The 27,891-nt window shown below is 38.8% G+C and overlaps 1 protein-coding gene across 8 annotated transcripts in view; it reads left to right on the forward strand.

Moving 5' to 3' along the window:
• The first annotated feature begins 4,522 nt into the window (after positions 1–4,522).
• MAT2B (methionine adenosyltransferase 2B) overlaps positions 4,523–27,891 on the forward strand; it is a 230,119-nt gene continuing 206,750 nt past the window's right edge. For 3 of the 8 annotated variants that reach the window (XR_004680827.1, XR_004680828.1, XR_004680831.1), the window contains exons 1-8: positions 7,154–7,345; positions 15,349–15,543; positions 18,088–18,202; positions 18,395–18,547; positions 21,784–21,977; positions 22,949–23,062; positions 23,429–23,600; positions 26,666–26,835. Coding sequence is in view for 4 of the 8 variants with exons in the window: in XM_035013811.1 (XP_034869702.1) it covers positions 7,283–7,345; positions 15,349–15,543; positions 18,088–18,202; positions 18,395–18,547; positions 21,784–21,977; positions 22,949–23,062; positions 23,429–23,599 (1,005 nt within the window). In the remaining 4 variants the exon portion in view is untranslated. Of the gene's footprint in view, positions 4,903–7,153; positions 7,346–15,348; positions 15,544–18,087; positions 18,203–18,394; positions 18,548–21,783; positions 21,978–22,948; positions 23,063–23,428; positions 24,522–26,665; positions 27,597–27,891 lie in introns of those variants that run through there. The other 5 variants (XM_035013826.1, XM_035013836.1, XR_004680833.1 and 2 more) reach the window with 4 other exon arrangements.

Below are 27,891 nucleotides of genomic sequence, written 5' to 3' on the forward strand. Positions count from 1 at the left end.
GGAAAAAGATTTTGATTTCTTAGGTCCTAATGAGTTTTAAAATTTTAAATACTGTCCATTTAGTTCATCATTTATACTTTAACTGAACTCAAGGGGTTCACCTCTTGGGGTCCACTAAATTGAACAAAACCCAAGGAAGTGTTGAAAGCAAAGAACTTTTCATTACTTTTAGGAGACAGGGATAGCTCTCAAAGTACTCTCTCTCCATGCAGTTAGTAAAGGAAGCTTTTATTCACTGTATTAGGGGGCAGGGAGTTTGTATGTATATTAAGGAACATATATATATATTCTATTAGGCACTTTGGTTCAATTACACATGCCTAGCACATCAACATGCTACAGCATACATTGTTATGTTCAAAAATGGCAGAAAACCCCACCCATTGGAGGAGATCTTAGCATTATAATGAGCTAACTTCAGGACAGCTCAAGGGGCTTCTGTGTAAGCCCTCAGCTCCAAATTAGTTCAGAATGGCTAATGCAAGGGGCTATCAGGAAAATACCTAGCCAGGTGTCTCCTTGGCAGGAAGTACTGGTCTGGCAAAACAAAAGACATTCCCTGCTTTGGGCCCTACTCCCCCTCCTCCCTTCTGCTAATAGCTTTCAGCCCTCTGATCTGAGTAACTTCCCATTGCATCCTAGCAAACAGTACCAACGCAATGGTTAACCCTACCTCAAACTTATATCCTGGGAATTATTGACTGAGTCTAAGGTTGTGACCCAAATGATCCAAAATATGACTGTGTTATTGTTTTATTTTTTTAAAGATTTTTATTTATTTACTTGACAGAGAGTGAGAGAACACAAGCAGGGGGAGCAGCAGGAGAGGGAGAAGCAGGCTCCCTGCTGAGCAGGGATCCAGGACCCAAGGATCATGACCTGAGACGAAGGTAGATGCTTAATGATTGAGCCACCCAGGCACCCCTGTGTTATTATTTTAAAATTGAGTTATAAATTACATGTAGTAATATAGACAGTGAAATGAACAGATGTTAATTCTTTTTTTAAAAAATTCAATTGCAACTTATTTTTTAAATTTTTTTTAAATTTTTATTTATTTTTTTAAAAGGATTTTTATTTATTTATTTGACAGAGAGAGAGAGAGAGCACAAACAGGGTGAGCAGGAGAGGAAGAAGCAGGCTTCCCGCTGAGCAGGGAGCCTGATGTGGGGCTCAATCCCAGGACCCTGGGATCAGGACCTGAGCCAAAGGCAGACGCTTAACCAACTGAGCCACCCAGGCACACCTAAATTTTTATTATTTTTTTAAGTTACCTATACACCAAACGTGAGCTTGAACTCATGACCCTGAGATCAAGAGTTGCATGCTGTACCGACTGAGCCAGTCAGCCACCCCCAAATATTAAGTCTTACAGTTTGATAAGCATATATACCCTTGTTACCCATATCCTATGAAGATATAGAACTAAAAAAATAAATAAGATATAAAATATTTCCATTACCTCAGAGAGTTCATTTATGGCCTTCACAGTCAATCCTTCCCCCTCCCCCAAGCTAGTGTCTTTTACCATAGTTTCGATTGTTTCAGAATTTCACATAAATGGAATCATACTCTTTTGTGTTTAGTTTCCTTAACTCAGCATAATGATTTTGAGTTTCATTCATATAGTTCATTTCTTTGTATAGCTAAGTAATATTCCAATACTATGAATATACCACAATCTATCAGTCTATCCATTCATCTATTAATGGATATTTGGTTTATTTCCAGTTTTAGGTTATTTTGAATTAAGCTGCGATGAATATTCTTGTGCAAGTCTTTACGTACATACGCGTTCATTTCCCCTGGGTAATCATACAGAAATGGAATTACTGATTTAGGGTTCAACTTTATAATAAATTGCCCAACAGTTTTCTACAGTGGTTGTGTCATTTTATACTCCCACTGGCAATGAATGAGCAATCTAGTTGCCAAAAATGCTTGTTAGCATATGATGTTATCAGTCTTTTTAATTTTGGCCATTCTGTTAGGTATGTAATAGTATTGTAACTGAACTAACACAAGTTCCCTCTTTGGTAAGTCACAGATAGGAACTACACCAGGCGGAGTTGTTGCACAAAGTAAACTTATTTGCAGCAAATAAGGAGATCACAGGGAATAACTTCCAAAGCCGTGAGTCCCCAAACAAGGGTGAATGGGGTTCCTTTTATTTAGGGTTAGGATGAATATTTAGGAGGGAGCCTGATCATCGCACGTAGAGGCAGGCGTAAGGTCACACATGCACCTAAAGGGAACATGCCTGTACATACATTATATATTAAGTAAATGAGGCTTGTGTTCCCCCCTCCTTGGGTGGAGATTTTATATAATATTATATAATAATAGAGTATTATAATGAGGGAAAGGTAACTGTCGGTCATTCCACAGGTCACTCCGTGGTCCATCTGTGCAGGTGTGAGCCAGGGTTTGAGCTCAAACTGCTCTGGGTGGTACTCAGGGGAACTCTGCCCAGTCAATTGTTATTGCTTGAAGGGTAGTTTCAGTTTCCATCACCGGGTGGATGCTATGCTGCTCCTCAGGTCTTTTGCCTCAGTTGAGTTAAGCTGGAAAGAAGAGCTTAAGGAAAAATGTGGGACAAAGGTCGGTGGGTATGAGTAGGTGAGCAGTAAAGGTCAAGTCTTGGGGTCTGGCTGATGACAGTGTTTCAATATGATTTTAATTGGCATTTCCCAGATGTTGAGCATCTTTTTACATAATTATTGGCCATTCTTTGTCTTTGTGAAGTTATCTGTTGATAATGTATCCACTTTTAAAATGATTTTTAAAAATTATTGAGTTGTGTTGTCGATAACCGACCTCTATGCTTTGGAGCCAAAATATAACACAAAGACAGAGTTTGGAATAGAGGAACAATAGCTTTATTGCTTGGTCGGGCAAAGGAAGCTGCAGCAGGCTATGGCCTTCAAAACTGCAAGCCCCCCTAGAAAAAAGGGCTGAAGGCTTCATAGGGAAAAAGAGGATCTAGCCAGTTTCGACAAGAATTGCGTATGTGCTGCCAGCCTATGTAGTAGTTTTCAGGGTGGTACTGGGTTCCTGAAACAAAAGGCTAAGAACAGAAGAGGGGAGATTTGCAGAAGGGAGGAGGGAGGTTTGTGGAAGAGAGGAAAAATGATACTCAACTCAGTTTAAAATCAAGTTTCAGGAAAGCATTAGTGCAGCCATTTGATTTTTGCTCAACTTTATGCTTTAAGTTTTTTTATTTTAATTTTTTTAAAGATTTATTTATTTGAGAGAGAGACAGAGCATGAGAGAGGGTGGCGGGGCAGAGGGAGAGGGAGAGAACCTCAAGCATATGCCCTGCTGAGCACTGAGACCATGAGATTAGGCCCTGAGCAGAAACCAAGAGTGGGTCACTTCACCAACTGAGCCACCCAGGCACCCATTATGCACTTTTTAAAAAAGTTATTTATTTATTTAAATAATCTCTATACCCAACATGGGGCTTGAACTCACCACCGGAAATCAAGTCACATGCTCCAACAACTGAGCCAGCCAGGTGCCCCTCAACTTTATGATTTTAAGCAGTTTCAGTAGGGGTTCTTTAAATATTCTGACTAGAAGTCCTTTTCAGATATATGTATAAAGATCCCCCCCCGTTTGTGATTTGCTTATTTATTTTTTAATATTGTCTGTTGATAAGTTTTTTATTTTGATAAAATGTATCAATTTTTTAAAATTGCATAGTTCTCCATGACTTATAGACCTTCTGCATGTCTCTAGAATTTACTGTGCGCTGTGTGCTTGAACTGTCTAGAATACGAAGAGTTAAGTGTTTTTTTCTTCGCTCTATCTAAATGGCATGTTGTTGTTCTTAAATTGTTACAAAGCCATAGTCCAGAAGAGTGGTTTAAAATGTAACTGAGTATATTCATTGTCCTTGAAATTGTTAAAAATAAGATTACTGGACTTCACTCCTACAGAATGATTTTGTTTCATAGGTTCTGTGCTACAGGCAAGTTTGTGAATCATTTATCTAGAAATCCTTAATGCTTGGCCAAACTTAGAGCTACTCCACCTACCATCATCTCAGTCCGAAGGTAGCATAGTGTTAATAGAAATGACGTGTTGCAGGGGCGCCTGGGTGGCTCAGATGGTTAAGCGTCTGCCTTCGGCTCAGGTCATGATCCTGGGGTCCTGGGATCGAGCCCCACATCGAGCCCCACATTGGGCTCCTGGCTCGGCGGGGAGCCTGCTTCTCCCTCTCCCTCTGCCTCTCTCCCTGCTCATGCTCTCTCTCTCTCAAATGAATAAATAATCTTAAAAAAAAAAAAAAAAGAAATGACCTGTTGCATTTTAATTGTTGGGTGCTGTTACCACCAGTGCCTTTTACTGTCCTTTGAAATAGTTAATTAGAAGGCACTGGGCAGAAAAGCACTGGAAAAACTTCAGGTTCTGTTGCAATAAGGCATAACTGAATAAAATATTTCAGAACACGAATCAATTGCATGATCTGTGTGCTTTCCAACTGTAAGCTCTTGCTTTTCTTCTGCAAGAGAAAATTGCAACAAGTCTTCACAGAAGTTTTTTTGTTTCTTTGTTTCTTCTTCATTTTTAATTGGTTCTCCTAATGATTTTGCTAATGGACCCTAACTTGACATGCAATTAAACATGAAACTTCTCATTGGGTATTTTCAACAGTGCCAGGGGGAATCAGCTGCCAGTTTACTGCAATGTGGAAAACTGCATGAGATTCTGGGATTGGAATCAAAATGCTAATTTAAAAGGTCGAGTGAAGCTGAGGCTCACGTTTTTGAGTGCCTGCGCTCTCTTCAGGCAGAACAAAGACCCAGGCAGAAGAGGCAGAGGCTGAGACTCATCCCAAATCTCTTTTCCTGAGATAATTTTGGAATCATGCCTGAAATGCCGGAGGACATGGAACAGGTAAGAGCTAGCTATTCAAGAAATGAAGCATTCTGGAGTTAGTTTCTTTAAAAAGCATCCTAGTGAATGTCTTGTAAAAACCACAAGGGTGTGTTAAAAAAAGAAAAAGAAAAAAGAAGCGGGTGTCATTCATTTCTTTAAAACATGTAACTTTGGGACATGGAAGAATATACCAACTTAAATTACTGACCCCAGAAACCAGGTTCTGAATCTCAGCTAAGTCTCATTAATTGACAAAAATAAAACGCAAAACAGAACAGCAGTTTCATTTATCAGACTAAATGCAATGATGTGTAGGTGAAGGTTCTATATAAGTAAGGTTTTTATCTATAGTTATGTGCTCCAGCCTTTCTTTGTCTTACCATGAACTGAATCTGCTAACATAACTTTAGCTCCAGGCTGCTCCCTTAGAATTTATAGATTTAGCCACCACAGGAACTTGGATATTGTCTGTACAACGACGGCATTTTTGTTCGCAGAGAAACTTTCATCTTTAAAGAGAATGAATAAAAAATATACATGAACATATACCTCTAGAACTGTACTCAGGTTTTACCTGGGAGGTATCAAACCAAATTTTCAAAGGTAGGCAAGAAAACTCTTGTTCCTAACTCTGGACAAGGCTGCTCGGAGATTGAAAAAATAGTAATTGCATACGCATGTCCTTAAATCTTCGCACTGTACACTTAATTTTTTTTTTCTTACCAGAACGATCAGATTGCATCACACGTTGCTTCTAGAAATTAACAACAACAAAAATCCCAGTTTTTCAAGAGAAGGATTAGGAGGATCTTGAATTTGCCTCTCCTCCCCACCCACCCACACTCACCTTTTCTTTGTTTGCAGATTACGAATGTTTAATGCTGGGGCAGTCCTCTCAAGGACTCTCTGAATAATGCTAAACTGATGAAGAGTAACACTTTGGGTACAAATGAAAATAGGACAGTGAGGGGCTTCAGGATCTCTTCCCCCACGGTTCCAAAGAAAGATTGTTTACTCGAATAAAGAAATGAGTTCTTGTTGGGGGGTTGGGTAGAAAGGAAATTCACAGGGCTCAGACAAAGAAGAACTTTTTCAAAAGGCTCCTTAGTCTTTACTTCTGAAATAAACCAAAAGGGATTATAAAAATAAGGCCTTTTAAGAAAAATCCAAGCAGCGGTCATGTCTGTGGGCGACTTTTAAGCCTTGTATCCGGCGTGTCTAGTAAGAACACTCGGGACTGTTGGGTGCAATGCTGGCGAAGCCTACACGGTCCACGGCGAGCGGCTTTCTTCCTGAGTAAATTTCACAGGCGTCCCGACTGACGGGGATTTTGCAGTTTTGAGCTGGGAGGGAAACCAGTTGCTTGCGAGGTCTTTCTCAGCACTCAGGGCTGTTGTTTGATTCACTACTTTTAAGAAGCCATGCAAGTGGTGGAGTGTCGTATTACTCTCTCCGCTTGGTTTCTTACTTAATTTGCTGTGGTTGAGGAGGCCAAGCTCGCGGAGCCCGACGGGGCAGCTCCTGATGAGACTGCTTCTCAAAGGGGGTTGGATGGGGTTTGGACTCCTGTTCATTCCGCTAAAATGTAGAGTCCCTGGCTCTACTACCCATAGATTCTCGTTCTGTATTTATGGGTACAGTCCGAGAATCAGTGTTTTGAAGATGCACCAGGATAATTACTCCCCCTAGCGCCCCCCCCCCTTTATTTTTAACTAGTTAAAAATAGTTTGACTTATTTGGAGAATTTCACACGTACCACTTTTTAGCATCCCAGAAAGACAAATGGGTTGTTGAGGTGTTAATGACTCAGATGCCAACACTTGTATTTTTATTCTTTGTCTTTCTAAATCTCTGGGGGGAAAAAAAAAACCCAACACTCCGAATGCTGCAGAGATAGATGTCCACTCTCCTCCCTCCTCCTCGTCTTCCCCAAACCCACCCCCTGGCTTTAAAATGTTTTCTCCTACTTTACGTATTACATGCCCAGTTGATTCTTACGCACTGCACAGTCTGGTGACCTGAAACTTTAGGCGATCCAATTCAATCCTTCCCTAGTCTAGAACAAAGACAAAGAGAGAAAAAAGTACATAAAATAAACAACTCCTCCCCAAACAAAACTTGTATTCTCGGCGTAAGGCCAAGGCCTTTGTTTTGTGTATCCCTTTAAGAGTTGGCGAGTGGGCTGGTTGCGTACTGAACGCGCCCGCCCCCTTTCTGGGGGCTACGGCTGAGCGTGGCCAATCAACGGGCGAGGCCTTGGCGGCGGAAGCCGGAAGCGGACAGCGGGGGCCGGCCCGGACCTAGGGAGGCGGGCCGAGGGCGACGGAGCTGCGGCCCGTGGCGATCCTGGGCTGGAGGAAGTGGCGGTCGCTGCGGCGGCGGCGCGGAGACGGCGGGCATGGTGGGGCGGGAGAATGAGCTTTCCATCCACTTTGTTCCCGGGAGCTGTCGGCTGGTGGAGGTGAGGGAGTCGGCCCGGGGGTCTCGTAGAGGCAACCGGGAATGCAGAGGGGGACGAGCTAGGTCGCGGGGGCTCGAGTGATTTACCCTGCGCCTCCTGCAGGAATCCGAGCCCCCGGCTCTGAGTCGCCCCAGCACCTCCTTTCCAGCCCTGGGAGGAGAGGGCGGCGCCACCGAGTTTGTTTACTTTTGTGCACACCCGTCAGTGTTTGCTCTTCCAGTCCTGCGGCAGGAAACGAGTAGGTCTGGTTTTATTCTGGTGTTTTCTGTCTCCCTTCCCAGGAACGAAGAGGGGCTTTTCAGAGCTCTTTCGGTTTTGTTTTATCTCTCTGAATTTCTTTTTCATTCTTTGTTCGGATCCCTCGATTTTACCAGTTCTTATCTGAGAAAGAAGGGGAAAGTTGTTTTTTTTTTTTTTAAAAAGCAGATTTGGAGATGACAACTTATTGAACTCTTAGTGCAAGGCACTATGTTATCCACTTTACATGCATTATTTACATGCATTATTTAATCGTCATAACTATAAGATACTGTTTTTGCTCCATTTTACACATGAGAAAATTGAGGTTTACAGGATGAGTCCTTCGCCCAAGTTCATTCAGTAAGCTTGGAGCCGAGATTCAGATACCAATCTCTTTCACTTTCTTAGGCTTTGAACCACTATTGAGGTTACATAAAGGAAGATTGTTACTGTGGGAGAGCTATCCCAGGCATCCCTCTCCTCCATTCTTTCTTGTATTTCATTCCAGGCTTCCCAGCAATCCACAGAATATATCTAGCAATGGGGAAAAGAAAAATGTTAATGCCTAGACGGGTATGTCTTATGGAAATAAGAGAAGATATGGGGGATGGCTGTTTTTGATATTGCAGAATTTTTATGCTTCCAAGAGATAGTGTATTTAGTATTTCTAATCACCTTGGGGTTTGGGGGGGTAAAGTTAGGCTAGATGGACTATTTAAACTTCTGTATTGTTCCTATGTGCTCCCAAAAGTACTGAATGCATAATGTTACATGTTGTTTACATATATATGCATATGTGTGTGTAAAGCTTAATCTTTTTTCACAGTAGGAGTTCAGTAAACTAATGAAAAGATTTCCTTCACTAAAAACGATAACCCTGTATCTTTTTTTTTTTTATTTTAAAATAATTTCTACACCCAACATGGGGCTCAAACTCATAGCCCTGAGATCAAGGGTTGCTTGCTGTACAGACTGAACCGGCCAGGGGTCCCCACCTAAATCTTGACACATATTTGCTGCTCTCTCAGAATGTATAGAATTAAAATTCACTTGTGAAGATGAGGAATGCCTAACAGCTTACATTGGAGAAGGCGACTGTAGTGGTACCTGTTAAGACTGTCTTGTAGGGTAGAAATAGAGTGACAGTGTCACGTAGGTAGTCACGGGATCTTGAGTTTCTTAGAGTCCAGTAATGTCTACTCAGAGATCTGCCTCCAAGGGAATGTTGTTTGAGGATCAATTAAAGAAATGAATAGGAAACTGCCAAATTTAAGAGGTTTTAAAAATAGCAAAGTATTGTGTTTACCATTAAAATTTAAGAAGATCTCTATTTAGATGTTAGTGATGTCTCATTCTTTTTCTAGGACATTCTGAGTAGAAGTTAATGCAAGTGTGCTAAAGTAGAAATCACTGTCCCAGAGTAGTGTTTGACTATTTTGAAAGAGCCATTTATCCCATTACCTATAATTTAGTGTCATTTGATTAGGTAGCATAATAAAAGTGGTACCTCTACATTTATTTATATGTATTTAATTTTTCAAGAATTCTTTTGGTGTATATAAATCTGGTCACTTGTAGTTCCGTACTTCTAAGAGTTTATATAGTTAGAGGCAAATACGTTCAGAGTATCTTAAAGTGATACTTGATACTATACATATAATAAAAATTAAGAAAGTAGACTTTTCAGGGCGCCTGGGTGGCTCAGTTGGTTAAGCGACTGCCTTCGGCTCAGGTCATGATCCCAGAGTCCTGGGATCGAGTCCCACATCGGGCTCCCTGCTCAGTGGGGAGTCTGCTTCTCCCTCTCCCTCTACTCTTCCCCCTGCTGGTGCTCTCTCACTCTCTCTGTCAAAAAATAAAGTCTTAAAAAAAAAGAAAGAAAAGACTTTTCAGGCAGACAGTATTTTCAACTCTTTATTGTGGTTTGGGTTAACTACAGCTTCGGGTGCCTGGGTGGCTCAGCTGGTTAAGCGACTGCCTTCGGCTCAGGTCATGATCCCGGAGTCCTGGAATCGAGTCCCGCATTGGGCTCCCGGCTCAGCGGGCAGCCTGCTTCTCCCTCTGACCCTATCCCCTCTCATCATGCTGTTTCTCTCTCTCTCTCTCTCAAATAAATAAATAAATAAAATCTTAAAAAAAAAAAAAACTACAGCTTCTTCATTCTGAGTTCCTTGAAGTGCATGGATATTCCTGAGTTTTGCAGGACTAAAATATTTTATGGAGTAACAGTCCAAAGTAATTTTTTAGAGGAATATTTTTCCTTTTAAAAATAAAAAAATCAAAACAATGTGCTTTTTAAAAGCTTCAGGTGGATTTGTTTATATATAGAAAGTCAAAAATAGATATTTTTGTTTGGCATCTTTTAATTTCAGAGTGAGGCATATTTTATTTGCTAACCACCAATAAACTTGCAGTCCAAATGACAAAAGTCTTGGCTCTTATAGTGGTGACAGAAGGTGCTCATTCAGTCTCTAGAGAGAACTCAGTGAAAAGAGGAAAAATTAAGTAAATGAAGTTCCTTTCACTTTTTTTCAGTCCCCTCTGTGTTAAGGATAATATGAAAAATGTTAGAATTGTAGAACTGTAAAGTTGGAAGAGCCTTAGTCATCTTGTCCACATACCTCATTTTACTAATGAGGAATTTGATCAATAGAGATTTCAGTAACTTCTCAATACCACATTTTGTGGCAGAATAGTTAAAATTTAATCATGAAATCAAATAGAAGGTCAAAGGATTAAGACAAAACTCAATATGTATTTGGCTGGACCACAGATGCTAGAAACAAGTTCTGGGCCCAACCTTTTCCATTTCCTGTAGGTAAAGCCTTTAACATCTCTGGGCTTCAGATTCCTCGGTTTGGAAACAGTATTTGCCCTGCATGTCTAACAAGGCTATTCTTTTTTTTTTTTTAAAGATTTTATTTATTTATTTGACAGAGAGAGAGAGATAGCGAGAGCAGGAACACAAGCAGGGGGAGTGGGAGAGGGAGAAGCAGGCTTCCCGCTGAGCAGGCAGGGAGCCCTATGTGGGACTCGATCCCAGGACCCTGGGATCATGACCTGAGCTGAAGGCAGACGCTTAACGACTGAGCCACCCAGGCACCCTAACAAGGCTATTCTTAATGATCAGAAGGTATGAATAAGGCTTACATAACACTCGATACTTTTCTAATATAAGATTGTGCAGTATCATTTCCGTTTTAGGAAATGCTTGCACTTCAGATCTCTGCTCATTTAATAAAGAAAATTCTTAAGCATTGACATCTGACCACTGGGTACCATGGACTGTTTCCTCTTCTAGGGATCTTAAAAATTACTCCAGGCTATAAGGACATAAGGTTGTATTTTTTCCATGCAACCTCGTCCTTTTTTTTAAAGTTAAGTGGATTAAATTCCCTAAGACCCTTGCTGTCCTTGTAATTTAATACTGTATTTCATCAAGTCTAAGATGTACTTGATTATAAGATCATCTGAGCTCTGATTTTAAGATGCACTAAAAAGCAAAAGACAATGCCAGACTATTACACAGTAATAAGATGCATCTCTATTTAATTCATTTAACAGGGATGTTAAAATGAGGAAAAAGTGTGCTTCACAGAATCAGTGAAGTACTCAGAGATCTGAATCCACTGTTCAGTAACCTTTGTGGAATACATATACTTGTTCTTTCACTTTTCTTTTTTCCTTTTTTTTTTTTTTTTAAGATTTTATTTATTTATTTGACAGAGAGAGATAGTGAGAGCAGGAACACAAGCAGGGAGAAGCAGGCTTTTTGCGGAGCAGGGAGCCCGATGCGGGGCTCGATCCCAGGACCCTGGGATGATGACCTGAGCCGAAGGCAGATGCTTAACGACTGAGCCACCCAGGCGCCCCTCTTTTTTCCTTTTTTAATGGGAGAAGAGGGAAGGAAAGATGTTGCTTCTAGAATGGTAGATGACAATTTTTTGGCTTCTTTGAATAAGATAAATTTTTCTTTAGGAAAACCTTGGATTTTTCCTGGAGTTCAAGATTATACTTCTCAAAGGGCATTTCCCAAATCATCATCTTCAGCACATTCCTGGAAACTTGTTAGAAATGCAAATTATCAGGACTTATCCCAGATGTACTGAATCTGAAAGTCACTCTTATAAATAGTGAAGCCTAAGAACCACCAACTAAGAACTGTTATATATTCCTTTGCTTCTTGGGCGCCTGGATGGCTCAGTTGGTTAAGCGACTGCCTTCGGCTCAGGTCATGATCCTGGAGTCCCTGGATTGAGTCCCGCATCGGGCTCCCTGCTCGGCGGGGAGCCTGCTTCTCCCTCTCCCACTCCCCCCTGCTTGTGTTCCCTCTTTCGCTGTGTCTTTCTCTGTCAAATAAATAAATAAGATCTTTAAAAAAAAAAAAAAGCTGCTATTCCTTTGCTTCTTTAATGTAATAAAAAGAAACTCAGAAGAAACCAAATCATAGCTCTTTTATAATAATTTTCCTAGGGATCTTAATGGTATTTATCCTGTATAAATTGTTTTCTGATTGTGTCTACTAGGCTTGGCATGTTTTCTCTTCTTTACAAATTAGTCTTTGTAGAGCGGTTTTCTTGCCAAAATTCAAAGAAAATATTTTGCTGGCTGAAATCCTTGTTTTCATAGATCAGTTGGCTTAGAGCCAAGTTTTACAACAGAGAGCCTAGACGATTTTTACTTAAACTTTTAAAATGTTTGGAATTGGTTGAACTAAGGAAAAAATATCTTTAAGAGTTAACCATTATATGGTTTTTTTAAGCTTTTATTTGAGAGAAAGTGTGAGAGAGCATGTGCGCAATCGGGGAGGGAGAGGGACAATCCGACCCCATGGGGAACCCAACCTGGGGCTTGATTGCACCACCCTGAGATCATGACCTGATCAGAAACCAAGAGTTGGATGCCTAACCGACTGAGCCACCCAGATGCCCCCTTTTATACTGTTTCTATCAGCCCTTTCATTTCAGATTTTTACTATGGTAAGAATACCTAACTTGGGGGGCTTTTTTTTTTTAAGATTTATTAATTTCAGAGAAAGAGTATGAGCGTGCATGTGCATGCAAGCTGGAAGGGCAGAGGGAGCAGGAGAGAGAATATCAAGCAGACTCCCTGCTGAGTGTGGAGCCCAGTGTGTGGAACCCAACACTGGGCTCAGTCTCACGACTCTGAGATCAGGACCTGAGCTGAAACCAAGAGCTGGAGGTCTAACTGACTGTGCCACCCAGGTGCCCTGTGGTGGCCTTCTTTAAAAAAAAAAAAAATTGCATACTGTTAAATTATTCCGTTGAACTAATGACTAACAAAGAAAGATCTTAGTTATTGTATGCTTGTTGAAAGCTTTTTATTTTTTTTAAGATTTTATTTATTTGAGAGAGAGGGAGCAAGAGAGAGCATGAGCTGGGGAAGAGGCAGAGGGAGAGGGAGAAGCAGACTCCCCTCTGAGCCGGGAGTCTGATGTGGGACTCAATCCCAGGACCCTAGGATTGTGACCTGAGCTGAAGGCAGATGCTTAACGAACTGAGCCACCCAGACGTCCTGCTTGTTTAAAGTTTTTTTTTTTTAAAGGTTTTATTTATTTATTTGAGAGAGAGAATGAGAAAGAGAGAGCACATGAGAGGGGGGAGGGTCAGAAGGAGAAGCAGACTCCCTGCTGAGCAGGAAGCCCGATGCGGGACTCGATCCTGAGACTCCAGGATCATGACCTGAGCCGAAGGCAGTCGCTTAACCAACTGAGCCACCCAGGCGCCCTTGTTTAAAATTTTTGACAGCTCAGAATAGGTGACAACAGCACTTGAAATAAAAAGACCCCAAATTGAAAAAATGTAATAAAAATTTTTTTTAAAGATTTTATTTATTTTTTTGACAGAGACACAGCGAGAGAGGGAACACAAGCAGGGAGAGTGGGAGAGGGAGAACAGGCTTCCCGAGGAGCGAGGAGCCCGATGCAGGGCTCAATCCCACGACCCTGGGATCATGACCTGAGCCAAAGGCAGACGCTTAAGGACTGAGCCACCAGGCGCCCCTAATAAATTTTTTTTTTTTAAGTAGGCTCCACACCCAACTTGGGCTTGATCATGACTGAGATCAAGAGTCGCAGGCTGTACCGACTCAGCCAGCCAAGTGGCCTTAATAAAACTTTTTTTTTTTTTTAAGATTTTATTTATTTATTCATGAGAGACAGAGAGAGAGACAGAGGCAGAGGGAGAAGCAGGACTCGATGCGGGACTCGATCCCAGGACCCTGGGATCATGACCTGAGTCGAAGGCAGACGCTTAACCGACTGAGCCACCCAGGCGTCCCGTAATAAAACTTTTTATTGGTGGTTTTTAAAATAGTAAATGTTGATTTTATTCAAGAGTTTGGGAAATTTGGTGTTACCCATCTTGGGAAGAAGGGAAGTTTTTAAACTGCTTTAGAAAGAACTTTTTTTTCCTAAATAGTAGTTCCTTTTAATTTCACTGTGTAAGGAATTTTTTCTTTTTCATATAAGAACACAGATTAGTTTAAAATATTTTAGTTTCTTTTTTCTTTTTTTCCCTTATCTTCTGTGTAGGGTACCCCCCCACCATGTTAGTTTTAACTGGTCTGTTAAGGTAAATTTAGAGTTAACTCAGGAACATTTACCAGTCAACCTGGAATATTATTACTATAAGGACCACATTTATTTTTCCTCCACATAAATTCCTGTGAAATGAGAATTCTGTAACTCAGACTTACCAGAATATGATAAATCAATGAGAGTTGAAAGAAAACTTGGGATTACAAACTGAAGACCAAAATTGTCAATTTGTGAAATTATTGGTGGATTACAGCCAGATGGTTAATTGGGGCACAAAAAATTAGTAAGCTTCGGGGCGCCTGGGTGGCTCAGTCGTTAAGCGTCTGCCTTCAGCTCAGGTCGTGATCCCAGGGTCCTGGGATTGAGCCCCACATCGGGCTTCCTCCTCGGCGGGAAGCCTGCTTCTCCCTCTCCCATTCTCCCTGCTTGTGTTCCCTCTCTCTCTCTGTCAAATAAATAAAATCTTTAAAAAAAAAATTAGTAAGCTTCAAATTAATTGTGCATGTTTATAAACTGGGGAATGTAATTAAAATTGCTCTTTATTCATTTGGAGATCACTGATCATTAAAATAAGATTTTCTATTATTAACAGGGAATCAAGGCACCTGGCTAGCTCAGTCAGTGGAGCATGTGACTCTTGATCTCGGGGTTGTAAATTCGAGCTCCATGTTAGGTGTAGAGTTTACTTAAAATTAAATATTTATTTAAAAAAATAGGAAATCTAAATCTATTTGACTAGGTATATCCTTATAGTATCATCTTAGGTTCTTAGGTTCTTCTTAATGGATAGGATTAATAAAAAACTTTTCTTTTTTTTAATTTTTTTAAGATTTTATTTTTATTTATTTGAAAGAGAGCACAAGCAGGGAGAGCAGCAGGCAGAGGGAGAGGGAGAAGCAGACTCCCTGCTGAGCAAGGAACCCGATGTGGGGCTCGATCCCAGGACCCTGGGATCATGACCTGAGCCGAAGGCAGTTGCTTAACCATCTGAGCCACCCAGGCACCCCAATAAAATCTTTTCTTAACTGATACAATTATTGATGCAGCTTGATCTTTGTTCTAACTTAAGAATTGTCTAATAGATATGGGACATGAAGCAAACTACTTAGACTCGAAGTACTTAGTAAACAATGATGGTGACTAATTTTGTAGAGAGAATATTTTCAAAATAAGTAATCCTTTTTTCTCCCACTTTACCTTTTAGGAGGAAGTTAACGTCCCCAGTAGGCGGGTTCTGATTACTGGTGCCACTGGGCTTCTTGGCAGAGCTGTGTATAAAGAATTTAAGCAGAATAATTGGCATGCCTTTGGCTGTGGTTTTAGAAGAGCAAGACCAAAATTTGAACAGGTTAATCTTTTGGATTCTGAAGCGGTTCATCACATCATTCATGATTTTCAGGTATGGTTGTCTGTTTATTTTAACACATATATAAACTATATTAAGAATTGTCTATAAACTGTATTAAGAATTGTCTGGATGATTTAGAAAATGTTCTTGCTCTCAAGGGAGTTACTGTACTTAAGCTCTAACCTATTAAAAGCAGCAAGAGTACACAGTTGACCCTTGAACAGTGCAGGGTTTAGTGCAACCCCTGCACATTTGAACATCTATGTATAACTTTTTACTTCCCCAGAACTTAACTGCTGATAGCCTACTATTGACTGGAAGCCTTAGCAATAACATACATAGTTGATAAACACATATTTTGTGTACGTGTTATATACTGTATTCTTTTTTTTTTTTTTTAAAGATTTTATTTATTTATTTGACAGAGAGAGACACAGCGAGAGAGGGAACACAAGCAGGGGGAGTGGGAGAGGGAGAAGCAGGCTTCCCGTGGAGCAGAGAGCCCGATGCGGGTCTTAACCCCAGGACCCTGGGGTCATGACCTGAACCGAAGGCAGACGCTTAACGACTGAGCCACCCAGCTGCTCCTATATACTGTATTCTTTTTTTTTTTTATTCTTATGTTAATCCCCATACATTACATCATTAGTTTTAGATATAGTGTTCCATGGTTCATTGTTTGTGCATAACACCCAGTGCTCCACGCAGAATGTGCCCTCCTCAATACCCATTACCAGGCTAACCCATCCTCCCACCCTCCTCCCCTCTAGAACCCTCAGTTTGTTTTTCAGAGTCCATCATCTCTCTTGGTTCGTCTACCCCTCCGATTTCCCCTGCTTCATTCTTCACCTCCTGCTACCTTCTTCTTTTTTTTTCTTAACATATATTGCATTATTTGTTTCAGAGGTACAGATCTGAGATACAACAGTCTTGCACAATTCACAGCGCTTACCAGAGCACATACCCTCCCCAGTGTCTATCACCCAGTCACCCCATCCCTCCCACCCCACCCCCCACTCCAGCAACCCTCAGTTTTTTTCCTGCGATTAAGAATTCCTCATATCAGTGAGGTCATATGATACATGTCTTTCTCTTTTTGACTTTATATACTGTATTCTTACAATAAAGTAAGCTAGGGAGAAGAAAATGTTACTGTAAAAATACATTTACAGTACTGCATTTATTTTTTTTAAATCAGCATATAAGTAGACTCTTGTAATTCAAACTCATGTTCTACAATCAACTTTATAGTGCACTTTTTTTTTTCCTGTAAGCATGGGAAAGTATATGCAGTCCTTAAAAAGATTGGGTTGAAATATAGGTTGACAAAACTTGGAAATTTTATAAAAAGCTTTTGTGAGGTTCTCTTGTTAAGTACAACTTTATATGCAAATGCCTTTTTAATATTATCTGTAAACCTTACAACACTGCAAAGTAGATATTATCGTTTCCATTTTAGAGATGACAAACGCTCAGGTTAAATAACTTGTTGACCATTGGTGCAGAAAAGTTACTGAAAAATTTAGGTTCTGTTCTACCTCTGATCAAATTGAGAGTTAAAGTTCTTTTCAATAATGTCCAAGGGACACCTGCATCAGAATCACTTGGGGAACTTGTTCTTTAGGTCTCACTCCCAGAGATTTTAATTCAGTAAGTCTATGTGGGGCCCAGGACGTTTTAAGATGCACTCCAGATGAGGCACATTCAAGTTTTAAAACAACTCTAAGATTATGCTTCTTCAGTAGTTGTTAAGGAAGGAGATAGTTTGGTATGTTTGTACATTAGCCCTGCCTGTCAGTGGTTTTACCAAATCTTCACCTTGGTTCATCTTCTCTGGGAAGTAGATGCCCCTTCTTTACAAAGGATCCTGAGCATTCCTGTCTTTAATTTAATTTTTTTTTTTTAAGTAAGCTTTAGGCCCAACATGAGGCTTGAACTCACTACCCCAAGATCAAGAATCGCATGCTCTACTGACTGAGCCAGCCAGGTTCCTCCTTTCCTCTATCTTGATGTCTGTCACATAATACTGAAACAGTCTCTTTACATGTTCTTCTTTTCCAGTAGATGATGAAATCCTTGCTCCTTGCACAGTGCTTAGTGTACAGGCGACATACTAAATGCTCAACTGGGAATATAGTTTTTATGGATAGTTGACATTCTTTAAATGATTGGTCTAAGAGATTTGAATTTATGAATTTAATTTGAAACTGGTATTCTTTTAACATACATTAATTAAGTATTTAGGTCATATTAATTACATAAATGTTAGCTCTTTTCTCCCATCTAAATTAGAGAATAAAGCTTATTTTGATTGAGAAATAATACTTGTTGACACTGAGTTTGTCTGGTTTTGCCTAGGGATTACTAAATTGCTCTTTCCTTTTCAGGGCCTACATTTATTTTAAGGAAGTTTGAAACTTGAAAAAGGGAAGCATGACAAAACTATTACAGCGATTCTAAAAAAAATTACGATTCTTTAGTTGAAGGAATGTCAATTTAACAAACCTTTTTTATGAATTGAGTTACTGTTGGAAGGCTGTAGCTCCCCTATTTTACTCCTTTTGCGTTAAAAATACATCAATGTTTAACTTCCAGCCCCATGTCATAGTACATTGTGCAGCAGAGAGAAGGCCAGATGTTGTTGAAAATCAGCCAGATGCTGCTTCTCAACTTAATGTGGATGCTTCTCGGAATTTAGCAAAGGAAGCAGGTAATGATGACTTTATAAAATCTTTGTAAAATATTAAATAATTGCTGAGTTTATAAAGATTAAAGTTTTCTAGATCACTTATAAGAGATTTGTTTATATATGATGAATAAGCTATTATAAATGCCAGTACAGAGTGATGTTCTGTAATAATTTAATAGATTCTTTTCTTTCTTTTATGTCTGTCTTTTTTAGCTTTAATTGGAGCATTTCTAATCTACATTAGCTCAGATTATGTATTTGATGGAACAAATCCACCTTATAGAGAGGAAGACGTACCAAGTCCCCTAAATCTGTATGGCAAAACAAAATTAGAAGGAGAAAAGGCTGTCCTAGAGAACAATTTAGGTAAGACACAATTTCTTTAGCCCCTGATAGTTTTGATTGTTTTGATATATATATATGGAGATGATGTATGATATATAAATGATATATATATATATATATGGAGATGTATAGATCTAGGTATATATATGATACGCTACATATGAAAACTATATATAAAATTTTGAAGCAATTAGTCAAGGAGCATAAATCATTGGAGAAAAATTAGAGAATATAGTTAATAAAAAAGAAAAATAAGAATTTTATTTTATTTTTTTATTTTTAGATTTTATTTGACAGAGAGAGACACAGAGACAGAGGGAACACAAGCAGGGGGAGTGGGGGAGGGAGAAACAGGCTTCCCACGGAGCAGGGAGCCTGATGTGGGGCTCGATCCTAGGACCCTGGGATCATGACCTGAGCCAAAGGCAGACACTTAATGACTGAGCCACCCAGGTGCCCTGAAAAATAAGAATTTTAGAAATCAAGGGCACCTGGGTGGCTCAGTCGTTAAGCGTCTGCCTTCGGCTCAGGTCATGATCCCAGCGTCCTGGGATCGAGCCCCGCATGGGGTTCCCTGCTCCGTGGGAAGCCTGCTTCTCCCTCTCTCCCTCTCCCTGCTTGTGTTCCCTCTCTCGCTGTCTCTCTCTCTCTCAAATAAATAAAATCTTTAAAAAAAAAAAGAATTTTAGAAATCATTAAGAATTTATGAATCCTTCCAGACTTTTTCCAGTATCAGTATATACATGCATGTCATTATATAAGGGTACCTGGCTGGCTCAGTCAGTAGACCACGTAACTCTTGATGATCTTGGGGTCGTGAGTTCAATCCTCATATTGGGTGTAGAACTTACATTTAAAAAAAAAAAGTGTTACTGTATAAAGGAAAAAAATCTTATAGTATAAATATTTGTAATATACTTTGGAAAAACAGGTCCGTATCATTTCTTCTAGATTGAGGTATTTGTTATTTTTTGTATGGTTTTTGAATTTTTTTTTTTTTTTAAGATGAGAGAGGGAGAGGTTGTGGGGGAGGGGCAGATGGAATAAGAGAGAGAATCTCAAGCAGGCCTCATAACCATTGTGGAGCCCAACGCGGGGCTGGATCTCACAACTCTGAGATCATGACCTGAGCCGAAATCAAGAGTCAGACAACCGGCTGAGCCACTTAGGTGCTCCGGTTTTTAAATTTCTATTTGTATGGCTCTTCTTTTCCCTGTGTTTGTGTATACATACACATAAGTATATGTGCTAATATAAAATGTATACCCTTATTGAAAAAAATTAAAAAGAAATCAAAATTGTAAAGGGTGGAAGTTCTTTTATAATGCTGCCTCCGAGAAGCACCAGATATGGTTAGGTAGGAAAGCACTTTTTTTGAATTTGTAAAAATGGTGGATTTCGTTTTATAACCTGGTACCCCCCCATATTTGTATTTCAGTGCATATTGAGTCATCTCTGGGTTATCTTTTTCCTATCAGTGGCTGCATAGTATCTGATTTAATGATTCCTTGCACGGCCTTACACTATACAGTCTTTAAGAAGCATCCTCTAGTATAGACACCATACTTACAGGCATTTAGATTCCAGGTGTTTTTTGTTTTTTGGTGGTTTTTTTTGGTATTATAGATTATTCTGCAGGAATCATCCTTGAATACCTATCTATACATGTTTTTCCAATATGTTAATTAAAAAGTTGTTAATTTTCAGTTAAAGTGTTAATTATCCAAAGTCTGTTGTAACTGTTCAGTAGGGACCAACATAAAATCTGAAAATTCATAATTCCTTAATCAATGGTTTCTTGAATTATGTGGTGAAACACTCACCTAACTTTATTCACCACTTGTTAATGTGTCATGTGCTGTGTGTGTGTTTTTTTTCACCGAACTTGTTGAGAATTAGTTGAAATTCACCCCAAAATATTTCACCATGTTGTTTAAAAAAAAAAAAGATAAAGATTTATTTATTTATTTATTTATTTTGGGGTGGGGGGAGTAACAAAGGGAGAGAATCTTAAGCATACTTGCACTGAGCAGAGCCCTATGCGGGGCTTGATCACACAGTCTGAGATCATGACTGAACCGAAACCAAGGGTCAGAGACTCAGCAGACTGAGCCACCCAGGTGCCCCTATGCAATTTATCTTCTAACAAGAATGTTCTCTACATAATTACAGTGTAGTTATCACACTCAGGAAATTTTTTTCTTATGTTACGTTAATCATCATACATTACATCATTAGTTTTTGGTGTAGTGTTCCATGGTTCATTGTTTGCATATAATACCCAGTGCTCCATGCAGAACGTGCCCTCTTTAATACCCATCACCAGGCTAGCCCATCCCCCCACCCCCTCCTCTCTAGAACCCTCTGTTTCTCAGAGTCCATAGTCTCTCATGGTTTGTCTCCCCCTTCAATTCCTGCCCCCTTCATTTTTCCCTTCCTGCTATCTTCTTTTTTTTTTTTTTAACATGTAATGTATTGTTTCAGAGGTACAGGTCTGTGATTCAACAGTCTTACACAATTCACAGTGCTCACCATAGCACATACCTTCCCCAGTGTCTATCACCCAGCCACCCCATCCTCCCACCCCCCACCACTCCAGCAACCCTCAGTTTGTTTCCTGAGATTAAGAATTCCTCATATCAGTGCACACTCAGGAAATTTAACATTAATGTGATGTTACACTATATAATCTATGTAGGAATTTTCCCACTTGTCTCAATAATGTCCTTCACTGCATCTTACTTTTTAATCTAGGATTCAATCAAGGATCTCTCATTGCATTTAGTTGTCATGATCAGTTTAATTTCTTCATTATTATGGTTGTTGAAAATAATATATAAAAATACCCCAAATGACAAGAGACCTTTAAAAATATTCAGTATGATAGTTGTTAAATTGGCATTATTATAGGTGAACTATGTCATTTTGGTATACTGCAAGTTTTCTACAACAGTATTTTTTTTTTTTAAGATTTTATTTATTTGAGAGGGAGAGCGCGCGCACACATGAGCACAGGCATGGGGAGCAGCAGAAGGAGAGGGAGAAGCAGGTTCCCTGCTAAGCAGGGACCCTGACATGGTGTGGTTCAATCCCAGCATGCTGGGATCATGACCTGAGCCTCAGGCAGATGCTTAACCGACTGAGCCACCCAGGCGCCCCACTATGACAGTATTATTTAAATCCACATACTTTCATTTCATATCAAGACTTCAGAACCAGTCAGCTTTAAAAAATTACCCGTTTTTATTAATTCCTAGGAGCTGCTGTTTTGAGAATTCCTGTTCTGTATGGAGAAGTTGAAAAGCTTGAAGAAAGTGCTGTGACTGTGATGTTTGATAAAGTGCAGTTCAGTAACAAGTCAGCTAACATGGACCACTGGCAGCAGAGGTTCCCCACACATGTCAAAGATGTAGCCACTGTGTGTCGCCAGTTAGCAGAGAAGAGAATGCTGGTGAGAATCTTTGGAAGGAAGAGTTCCTAACTTCCCCCCACAAGTGAAAGTCAAAGTGTTTTTGCTTTCTTTATTGTTATATGTAATAACATATATCTTTATAATAATATAAATAAATAAATACAGGGTTTAAAGCTTTTTTAAAACTACAAGGTGACCAAACAAAAGTAGTTTGCAGATAGTAGGCTATATTTATGAATAGCAAAAATATTATGCTCTTGTGTTTGAATTTTTTTCTCACATACTGTGGACGCTGTCTGTCATTCTTCTATTGCAAGATGACTAAAATCTTGTATTTTTTCTTTGGATGACAGAATAACGTCTTTAAGAAATTATTCTGTTTAAGATTTATGTAGTGCCAACGAAGACTCTCCATAGGAATTTTTAATTTCAGCCGTTTTAAGAGTGATTTGTAATTTTTTTTTTTAGATATTGAAATAGGAGTTAATATCAGACATTTGAAAAGGTTGCGACTAACTAGAATATTAATAGAAAGATGAGAGACTGATTTATTTTAGAATGTTAACAATAGGTTGTCCATAGTTTTTAACACATAAAAATTTATGTTTTAAATATGTACTATGGAACTATTTAAGGATGTCATGCCTGATTAGCTCATACTGCAAAATGGTTCTATTACGTTTTGGTTTTATTAGTATAATTAAAAATACTCATTAAATTGGCCTGTGTTTCCGTAAAAATCTGTACTCGTTCTTAGGATACCCACTAAAAACTTGGAGCCACTTATATTTTTATTAAAAAAAATAATTCTTAAGCCTCAATTCTAGAAATTGCTTCTTAGGTTTAGCTGGGTATATTTATAGGAATTTGATTTTAGATATCTCGTGGGGAGCATTCCAGAAGGGAGGAATGCATTTTAATTCCTGGACTTTTAAATTAGCTTTTTTTTGTTTATTACTCCACTCAACTCAAAAAGTTAAAACTATTTTGAATTTTTATGTCTTTATTAGGATCCATCAATTAAGGGAACCTTTCACTGGTCTGGCAATGAACAGATGACTAAGTATGAAATGGCATGTGCAATTGCAGATGCCTTCAACCTTCCAAGCAGTCACTTAAGACCTGTAAGTACATGGTGTTTAAAACCTCACTTGTTGAAAGCCCAGATCTGTCACTATAGTATGTATTACTGATAAAACTTTCTTGTTGCTTTGAAAATATTGGATAACTTCATTTTTTGGTACTAATTAAAGTGAACTTTGTATGTTGGTGGTTTATATTGTTACTTATCTCTAAATTATCATTTATAAGGAAGCCCATGAGTATTGGTGAAGTTTATAGGAAAAGTACTGTCTTGATAATTTATTTGTGTATTTTTCCAGTGATCAAATCAGATTTTCAGTGAACGGCAAAGTGAAATAGAGATTATAAAACTGCAACATAGGCTTTTCATTTATTTTTAAATTTTTTGCTTTTATTTTTCTTTAAAGATAACTGACAGTCCTGTCTTAGGAGCACAACGTCCAAGAAATGCTCAGCTTGACTGCACCAAATTAGAGACCTTGGGCATTGGCCAGAGAACACCATTTCGAATTGGAATCAAAGAATCACTCTGGCCTTTCCTCATTGACAAGAGATGGAGACAAACGGTCTTTCATTAGTGTATGTGCAGTTTGTTTTTTTTTTTTATTGAAAAGTATAGTATGTGGCACTTTTTAAAGAAAAAAGGAAATAGTTTTGTATGAGTGCTCTTTAATTGTGACTCATGATCTTTCAGGTAAATGATGCTCTTGCACTAGTGAAATTGTCTAAAGAAACTAAGGGCAATAATGCCTCATTTGAAGTAATGATTTTTCTTTTTATCATTTTGTTCTGGCTTAACTTTGTTTGAGTATAGTGAATTATGATTCTTAAATATTTACGAGCCAGGATGAGACAGATCTACTGTAGACTTTTTCTTGGATGAAATGCATTATTCATTCCTATAACCTCTACATTTTCAGGACTTTTTGCAACTGTTGACTTTTTTATGTTTTAAAGTGAGTTAAGTAGTATGAAAATCATTGGTGTTCATTATTTGCATTGCTTGAGCTCTGATCAAAATGTTTGAAGAAAGAAACTTTATTTTTGCAACTTATGTGCAGTTTTTAAGCTTGAGATATTTCAACATGTTATGTATATTGGAACTCCTGTAGCTTGATGCCTCCTGCTTTTGTAGCAGTGTATGGTGAGCACTTGACAGAGAGAGTATGTGTGTATGTGTATGTGTTTTTTTAATATGTGTAAAACTGTCCTTTTCACTCCATGTCACTAAGTGATATTTCATATCTGTGGTTATACTAATAATGATGGGCCTTATAAGTCTTTTGGCCATTCAAAAATAATAATAAATATGTACTGCTGGCATGGTAATGCTTAGTTTTCTTTTATTTACTTTTTAAATGTAAGGACCAAACATCTAAACTGACTGGTATTTTGTTGCTTTAATTTTTAAAAATTATATTCTTATGTAACATCTGATGCCTATATATAGTTAATATCTATCGAGATATAAATAATAAAAATGAACCCTGGTGAACTCCACTTGAGACTTAGAATGTTATAGATACTGTATCTACCCGTGCCAACTGAGTGTTTTTAAACTAAAAATAACTATGTAATCTTGCTACATATTTACATTGAATGTTCCTTCTGAAGAATGCAGAGTATTTGAATGTATTATCTATTCAGAGTAACATTGAGGTGACCTTAGCCTCAAGGATATTTTTGATCCTTAATAAGGAATCAGCATGGTGGAATGAAGTGTATGACTTGGCTTCTATTCAGGGGTCAGTGTGAACCCTGGTTTTAGATTTTCTGATACCACTTCTGGGGTATCCTTTCCCTAGGTAATGATTTTATCCTCCATTGGACAAAAAGTATTTGTTTCTTTCTTTTTTTTTTTTTTTTTAAGATTTTATTTATTTGCGAGAGAGAGAATGAGAGACAGAGAGCATGAGAGGGAGGAGGGTCAGAAGGAGAAGCAGACTCCCTGCTGAGCAGGGAGCCTGATGTGGGACTCGATCCCTGAACTCCAGGATCACGACCTGAGCCGAAGGCAGTCGCTTAACCAACTGAGCCACCCAGGCGCCCCAAAAAGTATTTGTTTCTTAAGTTCCTAATTTACTTACAGTTTTAGGTTTAGAGAGAATCTCTAAATTTCGATGATTTGTTTAAAGCACCAATTCCCAAACCATGTTATATTTTATAATTAGGGAAATTTTAGTGGTACCTTGACCCCTAACCTGGACTCAGTGAAATAGAACTTCTGGAATTGAGACCTGCTAATCTAGTTTTAAATTTTCCCTGGATGCTTCCAAAGTAGCCAGCCTGGCATTTCCATTTGGCAACCACTGGATTAAAGCTTTTTCTTTTTTTTTTAAGTTACTTCATTGCACATAGTACAAAATTGAAGTTTCAGAGTAAAAAACCTTTCTCATTCTTCTCTAGCTACTGGTTTTCCATCTGTGGAAGAAACAATGTAGATCAGATCCTAGTATGTTTCTGCAGGCACTCTGTATAGTAAGAATACACTCATTACATATGTGGGTGGACATACATGTATGTCACCATCCCTTCTTTATACAAATAGTATAATATACATTTTTCTGTACTTTTAAAAAATTTAATATACCTTAGAATTTATTCTATATTAGTTATAATGAATGTCTCTCTCTCTCTATATATATTTTTTTGCTATTCACTTTGAAATATCTTTTTTTTTTTAAGATTTTATTTTTAAGTAATCTCTACATCCAACATGGGGCTTGAACTCACAACCCCGAGATCAAGAGTTGCATGCTCCACCAACTGAGCCAGCTGGGAGCCCCTGAAATTTCAATCTTAACAGAAAAGTTGTCATAATAGCACAAGAATGTCTGTATTCCCCCTTCCATATTTCCCAGTTATCAACATTTAGCTACATTTATCCTATCATTTTCTCTTTCTCTTTATATACACACACAAAATATGGTTTTTTTTCGTGAGCTATTTAAGAGTAGGTTGCAGACCTGATTCCTAATCACTCACCTACTATATAAGCCTCAGTGTGTAATTTCTAAAAATCAGGATGCTCTTCCACATGACCCCATAATAACCATCAGAATCAAGAAATTAACATTCATACAATCTCCAATCCATAAACCCCATTCACATAAGTTGTGCCAGTAACGTCCTTTATTAAGTCTATCCAGTCCAGGATTACTCATGGCATTTCTTACCATTTTACTTCAGCTTCAACCTGCAGCAGTTACTCAGTGTTGTTTTCTCCTTCGTGATCTTGACTTTACTGACCTCTCTCTTTAAAAGAAACATTCACATTGACACTTAACAATGCCAGTATTGCTCCATTCTTTTTTGTGTAGCTCCATTCTCTGTCGGTGAGAAATCTAGCTTATTCTTAAGATTTTCTTTATTTTTATTTACTTGAGACAGAGAGAATGAGAGAGAGAGAGCACATGAGAGGGGGGAGGGTCAGAGGCAGAAGCAGACTCCCCGCCGAGCAGGGAGCCCGATGCGGGACTCGATCCAGGGACTCCAGGATCATGACCTGAGCCGAAGGCAGTCGCCCAACCAACTGAGCCACCCAGGCGCCCGAAATCTAGCTTATTCTTAATATGCTTACTAATTGGCTCAAGTCATCTGTAAGAACCATTCTGATCAGAGTTTTCCTGCTACCCTCATCACAGACCTCCATGAGCCAGTTGAGCATCCCTGACCCCTGCGCCATGGCCCTGATGACAGTGACCGTGTCAGTCACTGTACCTAGTAGAGGCCACCAGCCCATGCGGTGTACTGCACCAACAGCCACAGAAGCTACCACATACCTACTTGCAGAGCACCAAAGAGAAGACACTAGGTATTCTTTCATGCAGTATATATTCCATTGTATCAGTGAACGAACCCCAATTTATTTATTAGTTTCTTAATGATATACTTCAGGTTGTGTGGAATTTTAGAGCATGCTTTTAATGAGCCCAATGTATAAAACATTCAAGTTTGTGAGACTTTCTCTTCTACTGTATATCCACAGATTATACCTATAATCTCACAGGTCCTGGATGTATCAGTCTGTGGTGTAAGAATGAATTTAGGAAAAAATCATTACCAAAATGGGAAAGGGCTTGATCTGTAGACCTGAATGTATGAAGTATAGAATGTATATTAAATATTTCTCCGACTATTTTTGTTATATGTTATATATATATATACCGCTGTCTTATGTAGTTAAAGGTATTTGCTTATTGGGGGTTTAATACAAAGTAGTAATCATTTCAGCCACTTTCAGAAGGAAATAGGAAATATTCAACTGTCCAATAAAACCTTTGGGAGAAATTACTGTTGGAGTCTAAATTCTATCTCTTTGCAAGCCAAATCCTATCATTAGCAGTAAATAAGGCAGCAGATTTTAATTCAACTGTGTAGATTAATCCAGAGAGAATTTTCTGACTTGAGGGCAGTATTACGTATAGCGATTAAGAAACAGTCAAATCTGGATTCGGATGTGGTTCCACCACTTGCTTCTGGCAAGTTATTTTTCCTTTGAGTTTCAGTTTCTTTGTAGGGTTAAGTGGGAGTAATACTATTTCACAGGTCTATTGTGGAAATGCATAGAGCAGAGATGATTAGCAAAAAGTAGCAGTGGACTTACCAAGTGCCTTGGGGAAGGGCTTGGGGAGGTGTGTGGAGGAGCCTGTGCTTAAACCTTCTATGGCTAGCTGCACTTTCTGACATAAGACAATGGGAGTTTTCCTCCATAAGCAGGATTACAAATGGGTTTTTTTCTTCGTGATTTTTTTTTATATTTTCTGACTTTGCTACAGTGAGCATACGTTTAATATTTTGGAAATAAATTTCAAAAGATTTTTATTTATTAGAGAGTGCAAGTGGGGAGGAACAGAGGAGGAGGGGTAAG

The sequence above is a fragment of the Mirounga leonina genome, unplaced genomic scaffold (assembly GCF_011800145.1).
Source record: "Mirounga leonina isolate KUSES-001 unplaced genomic scaffold, KU_Mleo_1.0 Mir_104, whole genome shotgun sequence".
In the NCBI taxonomy this organism is placed as follows: domain Eukaryota; kingdom Metazoa; phylum Chordata; class Mammalia; order Carnivora; family Phocidae; genus Mirounga; species Mirounga leonina.